The sequence below is a fragment of the Phycodurus eques genome, chromosome 9 (genome assembly GCF_024500275.1).
Source record: "Phycodurus eques isolate BA_2022a chromosome 9, UOR_Pequ_1.1, whole genome shotgun sequence".
NCBI classification, from domain to species: domain Eukaryota; kingdom Metazoa; phylum Chordata; class Actinopteri; order Syngnathiformes; family Syngnathidae; genus Phycodurus; species Phycodurus eques.
The window spans coordinates 11628807-11645857 of NC_084533.1; the positions used below are offsets into that span (position 1 = coordinate 11628807).

General features: G+C 41.4%; 1 protein-coding gene and 1 long non-coding RNA gene across 2 annotated transcripts; one reads left to right on the plus strand and one right to left on the minus strand.

The window, feature by feature from the left end:
• Positions 1 to 1708: 1708 nt before the first annotated feature.
• Positions 1709 to 16545, minus strand: tcof1 (treacle ribosome biogenesis factor 1). The gene is made up of 8 exons (XM_061686571.1): positions 16308 to 16545; positions 11318 to 11382; positions 11175 to 11230; positions 9668 to 9717; positions 9427 to 9595; positions 3925 to 5076; positions 3790 to 3851; positions 1709 to 1846 (listed from the first exon to the last, which is right to left on the minus strand). Exons 1-8 carry the CDS (start codon positions 16413 to 16415, stop codon positions 1709 to 1711), a joined length of 1800 nt encoding a protein of 599 aa, XP_061542555.1. The 5' UTR covers positions 16416 to 16545.
• Positions 12158 to 14168, plus strand: LOC133407318 (uncharacterized). The gene is made up of 4 exons (XR_009769147.1): positions 12158 to 12223; positions 12290 to 12380; positions 12652 to 12802; positions 12883 to 14168. It is a non-coding gene; the product is annotated as an uncharacterized LOC133407318 (long non-coding RNA).
• Positions 16546 to 17051: the final 506 nt, after the last annotated feature.

Below are 17051 nucleotides of genomic sequence, written 5' to 3' on the forward strand. Positions count from 1 at the left end.
ACTTTGCCAAAAAAATATGAGCGTTCATTCAAAGAATTCCACACCAGATCGTTTGTGGCCCGGGTTAACAATGTCCGTCATCAGGGCGCCGCCGGTGGAAATTCAGCTTTGGTGAGTTGAAGACGAAGGACAGGTAGAAACCGGGTTCTTAGGCAGAAAGAGAAGAGGAAAGTACAGAGCTTAGAACTGAATGTGGAGACTTTGAATGTTGGGACGATGACGGGAAAAGCTCGTGAGGTGGTTGAAATAATGATGAGGAAAAAGTTAGATATATTGTGTGTCCAGGAGAGCAGTTGGAAAGGCAGTAAGGCTTAGGGGCAGGGAGAGACAGTCGTGATCAGTGCAGATTGTAATGGACATGTTGGTGAAGGAAACGGGTGCTGAAGAAGTCATGGGTAAGTTTTCCATCTAAGAAATTAACTTGGAGGAACAGATGGTGGTATATTTTGCAAAAAGGATGGAAATGGCTAAAATGAACACTTTCTTCCAGAAGAAGCAGGAACATAGGGTGATCTACAAGAGTGGAGGTAGAAGCACGCAGGTGAATTACATCTTGTGAAGACAATGTAATCTGAAGGAGGTTACTGATTATAAGGTAGTGGTAAGGGAAAGTGGAGCCAGACGACATAGGATGGTGTGTAAAATTGCTCTTGTGGTGGGGAGGAAGATGAGGAAGAGACAGGCAGAGCAGAGAACAATGAGAAGCTGAGAAAGGAAGTGTGTTGTGTGGCTTTTCAAGAAGAGCTGGGTCAGGCTCTTGGTGGACAGGTGGAGCTTCCAGAAGACTGGAGCACTACAGCCAAGATGATCAGAGAAACAAGCAGGAGAGTACTTGGTGTGTCTTCTGGTAGGAAAGGGGAGAAGGAGACTTGGTCGTGGAACCTTAGAAAATCATACAAGGAAAAGAAGTTAGTGAAGAAGTTAGTGAAGAAGTGGGACACAGAGAACTGAGGAGAAGAGAAAGGAATACATGGAGATATGACGTAGGGTGATGGTAGAGGTGGCAACAGCCAAAAAAGAGCCAGATGATGACATCTATGCTAGGTTGGACAATAAACAAGGAGAGGGAGATTGATTATATAGGTTGGCCAGACAGAGGGATAGAGATGGGAAGGATGTGCAGCAGGTTAGGGTAGTTAAGAACAGATGAAAATGTGTTGACTGGTGCCAGTAGTGTGCTGAATGGACGGAAAGAATACTTAAGAGGAGTTGAATGAGGAAATTGAGAGAGACGGAAAAGTCAAAGTGGCAAGTGTGGTGGATCAGGAAATAGCAATGATTAGTAAGGGACAAGTTGGAAAGGCACTAAAGAGGTTGAACAAAATTAAAAGGCAGGTCTAGTGGAGGTATGGAAGCTATCGGAGAGGTAGATTTATTTATTTTCGACCAGGCTGTTCAACAGAATTCTAGCAGGTAAGAAGATGCCTGAGGAAGGGACGAAATGTGCTTGTGCCCATTTTTCAGAACTAGGGTAATGGGCAGAACTGTGGGAACTATCACTCTAAAGAAAACCTATGACAGGGTATTGAGAAAGGAACTGTGGTACTGCGTGAGGAAGTCTGGAATTGCAGAGAAGTATGTTCGAATAGTACAGGACAAGTATGAGGGCTGCAGAAGAACAGTGGTGAGGTTTACTGTAGGTGTGGCAGAGGAGTTTAAGGTGGAGGTGAGAGGATTGCATCTGGGATTAGCCCCGACCCCCTTCCTGTTAGCATTGGTGATGGATCGGCTGACAGATGAGGTTAGACTGGAATCCCAATGAAGCATGATGTTCGCAGATGACATTGTGATCTGCAGTGAAAGCAGGGACCAGGTGGAAGAACATTGAGAAAGGTGGTGGCATGCACTGGAAAGGAGAGGAATGAAGATTAGCCCAAGAGAGACTATACAGTATGCCCATGAATGCATACATCGTGTTTTTTTGTTTTGTTTGTTTTTTATTGATTCAGATTCAGCCGGGTTCTCTGTGGTGTGTCAAATTTAGACTTTTTTGGCCTCTGGTGCATCTTTCAATATGTTTAAAAATAAGTACTGCAAAGACAGAACGACTTAGTATTGGACTGTTGAGCTACAGCGTTTAACTTTTTTTTTTTTTTTAACCATCTCAGTTGTCTGATTTTTTGGGGGGGCAGGACGTATAGTCACATCCACTATATAGAAGTACTGAGCGCCGTCATTTAATCGGTGGCTATCTGTCGTAATTCCAAGTCATAAAACCTTGGCCCATTTCTGCCGCTACAAGTGCACAGTTAGCCATTTAGCTATGCCTACAAACCCCCAAAAAGGCATCTTCCCTGAAATGTTATGCCACGCGCAGCGCACAGAGTGCGGCGATAGAGAAATGGAACCTACTAGCTAGCGGCTGGGCGATGTGTCCGTCCAATACTCCACACAGCCTCGCTTCATGCATCGTGTCTAGACCCACATCACAGAGTTAAGGGTTTCAGTGTTGTTCGTTCCATCCATCCATTTTCTTCCACTTATCAGAGGTCGGGTCACGGGGGAAGTAGCTGTGGCAGGGAAGCCCAGACTTCCCTCTCCCCAGCCACTTCCTCCAGCTCTTCCGAGGGGATCCCGAGGTGTTCCCAGGGCAGCCTAGAGACAAAGTCTCTCCAGTGTGTCCTGGGTCGTCCCCGGGGTCTCCCCCAGGTGGGACGTGCCCGGAACACCTCACCAGGGAGGTGTCCAAGGAGGCATCCTAAACCTAAACCTGAGCCACCTCATCTGGAGGAGCACCGGGTCTACTCTGTGCCCCTCCCGGATGACCGAGCTTCTCACCCTCTCTCTAAGGTAGAGCCCGGACACCCTGCGAAGGAAACTAATTTTGGTGGCTTGTATCCAGGATCTTGTTTTTTTTTTTTGGTCACGACCCACAGCTCGAGACCATAGGTGAGGATAGGAACGTAGATCGACACAGCTCCTTCTTCACTACAACGGACCGATACAAAGTCCGCATCACTGCAGACGCTGCACCGATCCGCATGTCAATCTCCCGTTATATTCTTCCCTCATTCGTAAACAAGACGTGTCATAGGGGTCGTGTGCAGTGTGAGCTGGGCGGTGGCCGAAGGCGGGGACCTTGGCGATCTGATCCCCGGCCACAGAAACTGGCTCTAGGGACGTGTTGTTAGTTATTTGTTATTAATTTCATGTCAATTATTGTTTGTGTTCCTGTTATGATAAAAAAAAATAAAAAAAAAAATTGGGGGGCAAGGTCCTTCTTGCCTGGGGCCCCAGTGGGTTTATAAAAGCACCTCCTGTTAGTGACCACAGTGCTGAATCTTTTCTGATATACGAGTAATTCCGAACACAGCCACTCACGTCACACAACTTCCAGACCAACTGGTTTTAAAAAGCACTATTCCGTTTAATGTCATATAAAATTGTATTGTACATCATACTGTGGAACAAAACAACATGAATGTATGCAGTATTGACATATATTCCATTTTGCAATCTAACGCTATTTAGTAGGATATTAGGGATATGTTTTGATTTATAAAAACTTCCTTTGTCTTGAATTTGGGGAGAAACATTGCCTCTCTTTTAGGAATCTATCACAAACAAAAATGGGCACTATAACAAACTTAGTAGGTGGTTATATTAAAGTAATAAGGAAAAGGGTTAAAATGGTAAAACAATTTAATATTATTTTTATTAAAATAAAAAAAAAACGTATCCTCCTGCTTGTCAGGAATGAACCAAAAAAAAAAAAAAGAAAAGGTAAATCAAATTATATTTTAACAGCCTAATGACCTCACTGTGGATGGATGCATGGTATTATAATACCTCCTTGTGCTTTTCACATGACGGTGTTGCTGGGAATTCATCTGAATCCACTTTGCTTTTCTCTGAAGAAAAAAAAAAGAAAAACATCATATCCTGACGTAATACTGTAAGTTTCTCTATTCATTTTTAACTTACTTTTCTTTTTCTGTGATGGAGGACTTGGTGTCTCCAGGGTGAAAAGAGGTACTGTGTCAATCGAGCCAAGTTTTTCTTTCTTTTTTTTCTTTACTTCTGTATTTGCTTCAGGTATCTCTTCTATGTTAACACTTGCATTTTCATCAACTATCTGCTCCTCCTCAGGTTTAGCTTTGTCTTTTTTCCTCTTCATTTTCGTTTCATCACCCACCTGCTGAGGAGTACCCTCTACAGGATGACTCTTTCTCTTTTTCTCCTTTGCTTTCTTTTCTCTCACATTTGCATTGGGAACCTCTACGTGACACGGCGTCTCCATGTTCTTCCTTGCTTCCCTGGTGTCGTCTTTCTGGTCTGGATTTTCCTGTTGAGACACTTGTTCGCCAACTTCTACATGGTCAACAGTCCTTTTCCTCTTACGGGATTCCTTGTCCTCAGCTGGGGGTTCAACCATTCTGTCTTCATCACCTTTGTCACCCTTCTTCTTTTTTTTTGATTTCTTGTCTTTTATCAGGGTCTCAGAAATATTCTGACTATCAGCATTCAACTTTTGCTTTTTCTTGTTTTTCTTTTCTTTTCTTTTTACTTCTTCAGCATTACCAATTGTGTTCACCACGACCTGCTCATCTTGGGATTCAGAATTCGGTTCAATGGAATTTGGTACATCCTCCACGGGTTTTCCAATGCATCCGGAGTTGACAGCTTCTTCGCCCTTGCCACCATTTATGCCTCTGTTCTCTCCCGCTTCGCTTTCGGAACTTTCCTTTTTTTTTTTCTTCTTGTGTTGGGGTGTGGGAGCCTCAGCTTGTTCTCCAGTGGGAGTTATAACTTTCTTTTTTTCCCTCTTTTTTTCTTTTCCCTCTTTCATCTCTTTGGATGACAATTTAGTTCTCCTTTCCTCTGATGATATCGGCTGCTGTGTGCTGTTCAAGGGGGTCACAGGTGCAGTCGTTCCCATAGTAGTCTTTTTAGGGGGACTTGACTTTGTTTGTTCCACCATCACCACTTTCTCAGAGACATCACTCTTTTCAGGTGGCTGTTTACCAGACGTGTCAATTTTAGGCTTAGCCTGAGGTTTCCGCGCTCTCTTTTTTACAGGTTCTGCTATAGATGGGTCCAAAGCATTGATGGTATCTATCTTGGCTATGTCGACCTCTGTGGACAAGGAAAGTATATTTTAAAAAAGCAGCACACTTCGCACAGACTATGCCAGTTCATATTTTTGCACGGTTATCCAGTATTAATTTAACAATATGTTAATTACTGTGCGTGTATTTTGCATCATCATAATTAGAGGTTTTACCAAAATATAAACATTGGCTAATCAGCTGACAGCACACTCGTGCAAAGTACGGCCTGTGGGCCACATCAGCCCTGCCCTCAGTCTCTGACCGGCCCTCGCAGGCTTTATGGAGTCAAAATAAATTATACAATATGACATGCTTTTATTTTGAAAGCAGTGCTTTTATTTTGATGTGCACATCGGCAGTATAAGCGAACAAAAGCAATGACTTGTCTTCAGTGTTGCCAACTTAGTAATATTGAGGCTGTATGCAGCGACTTTTCTGACCAATCTAGCAACTTTTTTAAAATTGTATTCTAATTTTTTTTTTTTAAATAGCAAATTGCAACAATGTCAACTGTGGTCCTGCACGGTGGAGGGGAAGAGTGGAATTTGCCCTGGTAATGATTTGGAAGTTCCAACAAGGAACGGCTAATATCAATTAGTGTTTTTTTGCGCAAAATGTCAGCACAGTTAAAAAACAATTGAGAATAAAATGAAGGATACTGTCGACGAGGGCTGCAACTAATGATTATGTTAATAATCAATCTGTCAAGTATCATTTCGATTAATCATGATTCTGATTAACCAGTTAGCAAGGATCTCGTGTGATGTGTGTCCTGCGTCTGAGACGCACAAGAATTAGCAGGGACGCATGAAACATATTCAATATGCGTCTGTTGACACATGGTTTTAGACTCGCCCTATGTATGTGTGTGCGTGTGTTAGTAAAGAGCTTCAAAAGTGCTAATGCTGTCTTGGTGCTAGCCAATCAGAGGCAGAGTAGGGCGGGTTATCGTTCCATAAACACCATGGACACGGGAGTTTTTTTCTGGACTCGATAAGTTTTCATTGTTGTGGTAACACCCACCATGCCGCTCACGCGCACCAAGACGCTGGCAGAACGGCATTTGCTTCATAGATGCACACAACTGGGACACTTAATGGACAGTTAATGGTTTATTACATTTGCTAGCCTGCAAGCTAACGAGCTAAGGGCTGGAACTAAAAAGTTCACTCGACCGCGGCGACATTGTTAAATCATCAGCGCTCTGTTTCCCACATAACACACGCACACACACACACACACAGAAAAGTTAACTGTTTATAAACCATAATCACAGCGACACACGTTATCAATATTGAGGCAGGAGTTGACTTCAGCGGACTTATTTTCAGCGTCATTTGATTGACAGGTAAAGGTCTCACATCACAGTCCAGCAGCTCGACGGTGGGCCTTATTTAACATTTTATTTATCCTTTATTTAACCAGGTAAAAGATTACTGAGAGATGAAATCTCTTTTTCAAAAGCCAAGACGCAGCAGAAATTATACAGGCAGCAAAAATTATATGTGGTACATAACACGACAACATTAATGCAATAAATCAAAAGACTAACAATTGTGATATCAAAATGTATGGCATCTGATTTAAAAACAGTGACAAAGCCCAAATGCAAGTATGTGGTGTTTTTTTATTCATTCAAATTTGGCAGGCTTTAAGACATTGTGGGGCCTCTTTACTGGATTCAAGATTCTATACCTCTGTGCCAAATGTTTAATATTTGTTTATATACAATTTTTGCGACAGTTTCTGATTTCGATTTATTTATCTCCGATATTTTATTTATTGTTCTGCATTACAATGCCAATGTTCTCTAGAATTGATGGTTAATTGTTCTTAAAAAGGATGTACTTGAATTATAATTCTCTGTAATATCATAATATCAGTGGCATAAAAAAAACCCGATCTCGTTTATTGTGATAGTTTTGGGGAAAATATAATGTCCAAAAAAGTTGCTATCGTAGCAGGCCGAAACATAATATATTGAGAGAGAGCAAGAGCAATGGAAAACAAAACAAAAATATTGTACAAATAAAAATCTGCAATACAGTATAGCGGGACCACGAAGCAACAACTGTCATATAGTGGAGGATTACTGTATATGTACTCTGTGAAGATAAATTGCCGGGACTCATTGTTTCCAAACTATGCATCCTGCAAGTGTAAAATGATCTATGAGTGAGCAATGAGATCCATTTCAGTTTTGTTTTAGAGAGGCATCTTCAAGCAACTTCAAGTTGTTGTTCAATTCTTTTTGTTGTACTATTTTTTTGGATACTAGTAACTGTCACTTTTGGGGTGGTTTTAAGGTACCGTATTTCCACGAACATAGGGCGCACCGTATTAAAAGGCACAGTCTCAGTTATGGGGTCTATTTCTGTATTTAACACATACATAAGTATTATTGGGCGCAGGCATGGTAAAACATATGCTAGCTTAAAACATACGATAGCATGCACGCACGCTAAAACAATGTTTTTAAAAAGGCAGCGGGAGCAAAACTGAATTTGGTGGTACTTTATTGAAGTATTTAACAACGTACTCACGTTATTTTTTTAAATCAATCCTCATCCACAAATCCATGAAAGTCCTCATCTCCTGTATCTGAACTGAACAGCTGGCCAAGTTCTCCAACAAACACGCCGGGTTCCCTCTCGTCATTGTCAGTCAGTCTCGTTGTTGGGGGGCTGTTCAGCAAAGATGCCGGCTTTCGCGAAAGCTCGGACAACAGTCAAAGCAGATACCTTAGCCCTAGCATCCACAATCCATTCACATATGGCGTTGCCTCCCAGTCTTAGTAAAGCTGTGTTCGCCATCTATCATCCATCGCTCCCACGCCGCTCGGAACTTTACTTTGAACACCCTGTTTACACCGATGTCCAGCGGTCGGAGTTCCTTAGTCAAGCCTCCCGGAATGATAGCAAGCTCCGAGTTAATTTGCTGCACTTGTTTTTTTTTTAGATGGGCACGCATAGAGTCACAGATCAACAGGGACGGTGACAGCCGGTCTCTCTACATACACCTGACTCAGCCACTCTCTCATTTTCTCCTCGTCCATCCAGCCCTTTTGATTGGCCTTAGGATGACTTCGACTGTAAACTTTTCTTTCAGCAGCGTCTTCCTCTTAAAAATCACCATAGGTGGCAGTTTCTGTCCATTACCATGGCAACCAAGCACAACAGTAAAAGCCGACTTCTCGTGCCCCGTTGTGCGTATCGATACCGTGCTGGTCCCCTTCTTCTCGACAGTGTGGATCACTGTGTTGGTGATGTGGTTGGGCTGGATGTGTTTGTCAGCAATCTTTTTACTGCAGTAGGAGCGGAAGATGGCCAGCTTTTCCTTGTAATCCGCCAGAAGTTGCTGCGCCACGGTAGTCCTTGCCCGGATGGATAAATGGCACCGCTTCATAAAACGAAAGCACCAAGACGGACCTCCTTGAAAATGTTCGATCTTCATTTCTTCTGCAAGCGTTATTGCCCTCAGTCGAATGGTGACTGTAGAGACGCTTCACCCGGCTGTTCTTTGCTCATTAATCCATTGCTTGAGTTCGTCTTCCAAGTCAGGCCAACTCACCTTGTTTCCGCAGAAACTCAGCTTCGTCTTCTTGACTTGGCGGAGCTCGTTTTCCTGCTTCCTCTACTTGCGAACCATGCATTCGTTTATTTTGAATTCTCTCGCGGCTGCTCGATTCCCATGTTCCTCCGCCTAACTGACAGCTTGGAGTTTAAACTGTGCTTCGTAAGCTTGTCTCTTCATAGGTGCCATTTTCGGGGGTCCTTAGCCAAACCGGTGTTTTGCACAATGCACACCCCGGCGCTATTTACCTACTGGGGGCGTGGCTTTAGCGTCCTCCTTCATGCACCCTTCTCCCTTTACGTTCGCATGCTGTCATCAGCCACGTCCGCTTTTCCTCTGTATAAGCAGCGTGTCAGCAGGAAATGCTCCCAGTCAGTCAAGCGGTTAAAAAAATAAATAAAATAAATTTAAAAAATAAAATAAAAGTCAAGCGGAGCGCTCATCACACAGCAACATTTATAGATGTTGGAACTCGGTGCACACAAGGCTCGCCACATTATAAGGCGCCCCGTCCATTTTGGGGAAAATTTAAGACTTAAGTGCGCCTTATGGTCGTGAAAATACGGTACATTTCACTATATCCCAATGCAAGTACTGTATAACTACTACTCAATGTACTGTTTATATACATTCAGTGTTAAATGTGCATTATAGGGCTGATATCCATGCCACTTTCCCATTTCTTGACCATTGTGAGGGCATTTGATTGGCAGAGACATTACAGAATTAAGTGGGTCCTCCCATCACCTATGCGAAAATGTCGCTCATATGATACACACAGCACCTGCAAACACACCCATACCTGTCATTTGTACCAGTATTTTCCTCCATTTCTCAACATCCAAACTACTGTCAGAGTCCGAATCACCACCACCATCACCAGCAGCCACAGCATTTTGTTGCTCCTTTAACTTCTTGGTGACAGTTTCTGACAATTTGCCATCTTTGCGTTCCCTTTGTGGTTTAACTGACTGAAAATACAAATCATAATCACTCTGTTTAGTAACCAGTTAGAATTTTTTGGAGTCAAGTGAAAAACTCACTTTCTGTGTTTGTGCTTTCTTTGCAGGTTTGTCATCCTTCTTGGAAGCTGCTGGGTAAAAACAGATGACAACACGTTTAGGCCAACTGCAAATTGGGCTCTGTAAGATGGATGATGAACTTTGCTCGCGAAGGGCAAGACAGTGGGTAAAGAGAGGTGACCGTGATGTGACCATGAGGGGTACCAACACTTTTATCCACGTGTATGTGTATGTCACAAGCAAGTCTCAAGTCGTAACGTTCAAGTCTCAAGCAAGTCCCAAGTTACTGTTGGGGAACAAAAAAAAAAAAAAAAAAACACAAAAAACCCCCCAAAGAATAAATAAATAAAAAAGTCAAGTTGAGTCACCACCAAATATCAAGAAAATCGAGTCAAGTCATTATTTGGTTCAAGCTAGTCCTAAGTCGAGTTGTACAATCTTGGTCAGTCACAACATATAAAACGTTTTTTCACTGATCACAATGCAAAAAAGTACATCTATACCTCTCAAAATTAAATACACACAAAAAGTACATTTCCTGCACAAATTAAAGAGTATGAAATCAATGTATGTATGCAATTTTATTCTTACTATTTAGAACAATACATGTTTTTTTTCCCTAACATTTGCAAGAGTGTTTACAGCTAACAATATATGTAACACTGTTACTATGTTGATAAATACTGAAATATACTGTATGTGGGAGTAAACGTGTAATCATCAGCAATATGGCAAATGGATGGATGGATGTTTCCAGATTCCCATATTCTCTGCCACTTTGTCTTCTTATCACTTAAATGCCTAGCCATCTTAACTGTGTGAAAGATGATGGTACACCTCATCGAAGTTGTCTTTTAATTATTTTTCGTTGTAAAACTTCCATTTTGCTGTTGTTTTTTTTTCAAAATTACATGAAAAACAATCCATTAATCCAAATATCATCTTTGGAGCTTGCACTGTGATCCTTGCTCCATGAGGCAGCCTCAGCGATAGTCAGTGGTCTGAGGATAAAGTACGTACTGGTGGCCAAATTGGTGGCACACACACAACACAAACACAAATGTTCTTTCAAAAACAAAAGGCACACTATATGGGCAGTATGACTTGTCAAGTCATGTAGTTTAAGTCTAAGTCAAAAGTCTTACGAATCCCAAGTCTGTCAAGCCTTTCATAAGTTTTATCTAAGCAAGTTGCAAATTAAAATCAACAAGTCACGTGACTCGAGTCCCCCACCTCTGGTTACTGTCCACATTAAAATGAAATGTGCGGCAAGATTCAGAAAAACATTTATTTGGATGTTAAAATGTCAGTAATTGCAATTTCTTATGCTAAAAAGAGTTATATTTGAGTAAAACTTAAGGCACATTTAAGAAAAGTTTGTGTTTTGTATTTCTGAACAATATTTGATTAAAATAAAACATTTTAATCAAAATGGTAAGAAGTGGTATTATCACGTATCGGCAAATAAACAAATGTACTGTAAGTATGCCTGCTCTTACACGGTCATGTTAATGTTACTTAAGCATACCTTCAATTGGAGTTGATCCTCCTCCATTTGAACTGGAGTGCTTGTTCTTTGAGTACCTGGCAGAAATTGAAGCACTTAATATTAACAAAGCATTTGTAAACAGTTTCAGTAAACAGTGTGCTTAGTTTCCACAATACACTCACTTTAACCAGGAACTGTATATTTCCACTAATGATGACGATAACTCTGTAGCGCCCTCCACAAATTCCTGGAATGGAGTTACAGTCAGTTTGTTTTCGGCTCCCATCGTCCCACACTGCGGCTGTTCAAGTAAAAAGGCGCCAATTTTGCTCCGAGAGAGAAAGCAGTGACTTCCAATCAACATCCATAAAACTGTGCACACCAACAATTTAACCAGTGTGTCACCTTTGGGGCCATTATCTGTGTGAAGAGAATTGTTTCTAACAGGGACACATTGTACATTACATGTGTAATACTGTATCGTTTAGGGGCTGGCCGATTGGGTGCTTAAGTAGTGATGTACCAAAATGAAGATTTTTGACTGAAACCGAAAACCGAAACAGAAGAATCCAAGGCCAAAAACCGAAAGCCGAAACACTGGAAGAAATTATCAATCAATCAATTAAACTGCATTTGTAAGTTCTTTTCACACAAAAAAAAGCAACACAAAGCGCTTTACATTAATTAAAATATAAAAATAAATCAAATCCACCAATTATTAATTTTAAAACTATGCCAATGATTAGCAAAATTGCATTCATGGCTATGACTACAGAGCTGCCAACCTCTAGAAATACACTTTCACAACAATTTTTCAGAATTTTCAAAATTATCTCAAGAACATTACCACGGGACAGTTATTGCAGTATATTATTTCATTTGATTTCATTTCATTTATTACACGTCTCTGCCCATACTAATCGATTTTGCCGCTTTCTGTTCGTCCTCGCTGTGAATGCAGCGTGTCATTAAACTCCGGTCAGTAGGTGGCGGTAGACAATACCTCCACCAAGACGCGCAGCGTGGTCTGCCAGAAAAGAAGAGGCTCAAGACGAAGCGGGTCGCTAGCACCCGAACAACACACGAAGGTAATTTGCATTGCATGGTTGCGGTTCTGCTCGTTAGTTGACGCGGATGACGTCTCATTCAAACAGATGAATGTATTGAAAATGATTTCAAGCGAATCACGAAAAAGCCTCGTCCCGAGGACACACGCCAACATGCTGTACAGTTCGGAAGCGACAGGTGAGACTCAGCACTTAACGCAAGACTAGTCCTTTTTTCTTTCTTTTCCTTTTATGACTGCACCAGCGAACAATCAACACAGACTTGCTGCATTTGACCCAGAGTGGCTCAAAATGCCTGTTTAAGTCATGGCTGTATGTGACACAACACAGTAAATTCAGTAGCTGCATTACTGTATGGCGTCAGGTATTAATAGCCTTTTTATTTGTTTTTTGTTTATTTTTTAATTTTATTATTGCTACATTTTAGGGATGTTTTGTGGATTTTGCAGAAAGCACAAGCCTACAGAAGCATAAGAAAGGCCCAGGAAGAAGGGCTTTGTTGAGTTTGGAGCAGAAGTTGACCAAACAGAACTCTGACCGCCTGGCATATCACCACAAAGAGAAAGCATCTCTCACACTCACTTTTTACAAATAAATAGGGTAAGACTATCACTTTAATGATTAAAACAATCTTTCAAACTTGTTTTTATTGGTGCAGTTTTGACTGTTATCTTTTCAAGTCATCCTTAGGTGAAAACAGACCTCCGCCATCGCTTACAAGGAGAACACCTGGCGGCCTGCTGCACAATATCTGTTAATGGACATGATCCTGTGGACTTCAATTTTGAAAAGACTTTCCAACATATTTTAGGAAGCCATGTAAAATTCACCATTTCTTACTTCTTTTGATTTGTTACCCACGTTCTTTCTTATTTCAGGAAGCCATTATATTTTTATTGGAATTTAGAAAGTTATTTGGTATTTGATATTATACTCTACATTAATTTGTATTTATATAAGTTAGAGAATGTAATGTTTTTATTGAATTTCTTATTCGGTGTTTGTTTAAACTCAACATTTATTGTTAAATGTATTTTATTACTAGCATCCCTTAAAAGAAAAGTACAGTATTCTATTAAAATCTAAATCTAACATTTTGGCTTTTTTGGGGTCGTAAACATGGATGCGCAAAAAGAGATGCACCTTATGCGCAAAAAGAGATGCACCTTATCTCCAGGCCCGGCCGGGCTGGTGCCCACCGCCGCAAATAGATTCTGGTCCTGTGGGGAAACACTGGAGGTGACGTACTAATTCATTTCCGGTCCCTGTATGGCTGTCTAGCATTGAATATAACAGTATTTTCCTTTATAAACATGTACTAATTTGCTCTTCAAAATGGCTAATCTCTGCGATAATGCAGTTCCTGCCAGACTGTGACAAGTGTACTGTACCACCCAAACACTTATTTTGGTGTTTTGCAATGTCTTGTGATAGCTTAGCGATTAGTATGGTGTTCATGTCGTGTCTTATCCTCCGCCTGTCCTTAGTTATTACAATACTTGCCTAGAAGTGTAGTTTATTCGCTGTCATGGAGGCGATGATTAGTGACTTATGCTGCCCTGACAATGGACGCGAGTCACATATTCGCCTCTGCGGGATGGCACTGTATTTAGCCGTGTTAGCTGTAGCTCGTAGGTAGCTGGCTCAAAATAGCATGCAGCAATGACACCTCCCACGAACAGTGGAAACAACAATAGGGACACTTCATTTGGGATAATAGCCGCTAGCATGATGACGGAAAAGCCACACTGTTCCCATAATTCATTGAAACATGCAAATTTGAATTGCAGTAAAAATGTAAATGTTTGTTTATGTTACCAGTAGTTTGTTCAATGCATGTTATTTAACATTTATGCTTATTTCACATTTGTGGTTGGTTGATGGCACTGTCTTTATCAAACTGAATGTAGGTTGTGTGCAATAAAGTGACTTCCCAGTCAATTCAACTGGATAGTCAGCAATATGACATTGATGATTGTTTACTCTGAAGCAGACACCAACGCCAGCCGTCAGTGTGTGCAACATGTGATTTTGATTTTATTTCTGTGGAAAGAGTCTTTAGGTCTGAACCTGAAAATTTACTTTTGTGCTATTTTCAGGCGAAACATTACGGCGGCCGAACTTTCGGTGCATCACTAGCGCTTAGGTGGGGCTGGCTGATCGCCCTGGGTCCCTTGGGGTGTCTGGGCGGCCGGGCCACCCCAGATGGACCTCCTAGCTTCCCCTTCCATCTTGGCTGGGTGGAAGTGGGGTCCTTAGTCATTGGGCCTGCACTGGAACTCCAAGACACCCCTTACCTTTATTATGCATGTTTGATGGTTTTGATTCACTTGCAGATTTAAGTAGATAAAAACAGGTGACATAGCACCGCTGGCTTCACTCCCCCTGCCCTCTACTGTTCTTGTCCTGTCCCCATCCTGTTCTTTTCTATCGAGGCGGTCCTGTTCCCAACTCACAGGGTGTAGTGCTACTGTTCAGGAAAATACGACTCCTGTGTAATGTTGTGTCGTATAATGTTCTTGTTTGTTTCTCTTACAGTGAGTGTCCCAACGTTTTTTTTTTCTCGAGTCTTTGTTTCTCCCCATCAAACCGTGTTCTGGTCGACTGCAATTTTTCAATAAATATCCATCGTAATACAAAAAATAATAATAATAAAAACAACGGCAGTATAGAAAACTCCTCCTCCAGCATGAAAAAGGTTTACATATACTGCATTTGGCATAACCAAGCAGCTGAGCAGGACCAATTGAAATAAATAAATAAAATTGATGTTCAACAAATATTTGTGGCGAATGTGTTCTCTCATGCCAGCCTGAAAAACATGAGCTTCTGGCGTTTAAAATCCCCCAACTAATCACACACAGTAAGGCACATTTTTTTTTAGTCGACGTCATTAGCTAATTTAGCATTCCCCCCCCCCCCCCCCCCCCCCCAAGTCAGTTCTTACATATGACATCAAACAAAAGAGGAGACAGAGTTATACATAATATACTGTCAATTGACTGTACTCGAGCAGCTCCAACTACTGGAGACAAATTCCTTGTTTTTTGGACATACTTGGTAAATAAAGATGATTCTGATACTAACTGCAACGACATCTTAATAATAGATACTTAAGTGGAAGTACAGGTACTTGTGTAAACAAAGACTGGAAAAATTACAAGTACTGAGTTTTTGAACACCAGTTCATTGTTTTCACGCTGGCACAGGAAAATGTGTTCGTCGCGAATCATAAAGAGGCCATGGCTTGTTAATATATCGCTTCTCTGAATCTGTTGCATCTTTGTTTTTAATGCTCCCTGGTTCACGTTCCTCTAAATCCATAAAAACGGCCACCATTTTCCTTCCAATTTTTCGGTGCTGCATTTCAAGCAAGATTTAGCAGAGGTCCACCAAAATCACGTTTTCTCATTGTTTTACGCAAAATAATCCATGTTATTTCCAGATTACGTTGTTGGAAAATCCCTTTGCCACCACGTTATGGTATTTTTAATTCTTAAGATTTTCTGTGGTTCTGACAAAGATGAAAATGTTCCTCGATTTTGGCGTCGAAAATCCCACGTTAATAGGATTCGAACCATGTCCGTGTTTCGAACCATGTCCGTGACTCACTATTTTCATTATTGTTTTCTGTGAAGTCAGAAGTAATTCTGACGATGGTGGGAGGGAGAGAGAACTATTTATCTGTGGCAATCAGAGGACAAACTAGGGCTCATTTTATTCATGTATCACTCCTCTAGCCAATGAAATTCTATTGTGATATACAAGTATTATAAAAACAAATATATAAAAGTAACGAGCCTATTTTGACAAACGGGACTAGAAAGTCCAAATTATTTACAAACGTAGCGAGCAAATAGTTATCAGACAAATAAATACTCAAGTACAGATACCCGAAAAATCTACTTAAGGACAATAACGAAAAATTCAAGTAGGTATAGTGGTCTATTTCGTTACTTCCCACCACCGCAAATAATAGAAACAGTTGGAAGAAGCCTAACGTGCACGTGCATTTCCAATGTACACTTTGCACACACACTCTGATGGACAACCATACAGGTAACTAACTCTCCGTTGCCCTTTTATGTTGCTTGTTCGTGTGTACCTGTGGGCTGTGCCTCAGAAGCTCCTCAGCAGCCGAGTGGAAGCCATTCTCTTTCAAATAGCGAAAAATCAGCACGATTAGCTCGTGACTCGACGCGTTCACAGACATGGTCTCCTCGCAACGGACAACAGGAAACACGCACGTGAACGTGCTTTTTCTGGCATAATGCTTTAACCTGGACAACACAAGAAAGTTACTCAATGCTAACTCCTTCGATTCACGCGTGCACTCAGATTCAACTCTGAACCCAGGAAGCAGTTCCGGTTGTTGTGCACATAGGTATGAACTCTAGATTGGCCCGTGCGCTGAAGCAGCACAACAAACCGACGTGCCTACGTGGTGGCCATGCTGGGAAGGTCGTCCTTCCCGTAGATTTCAATACATGTACACAAATTAAGACGTAACTTGCTCATTTCTCAATCTATTTTTATGACGGTTACTGTTCTGTCAACGCCAAAGTGTATGTTGTCATACAAAACATTTTATTACCCCCCCCCCCAAAAAAAGACTTAAATGTGGAAGGGACTACCAGTTCCCTTGTCCTACTTGTAGGGCATTTTACACAACCGTATGCAGCGCAATGTACCGGCATTCTTGGTCTTTTGGTTTTCTTGCCGTCCACACACACGGAATGTGCTTATGTTTTTGGGCGTGTCGTATCTACTGATACAAATCTGTTCTCGTTTTTGTTTAGCAACTTTCCTATCCTATCCGCGCGAGATGAACCGGGAGTACTTGGAGGAT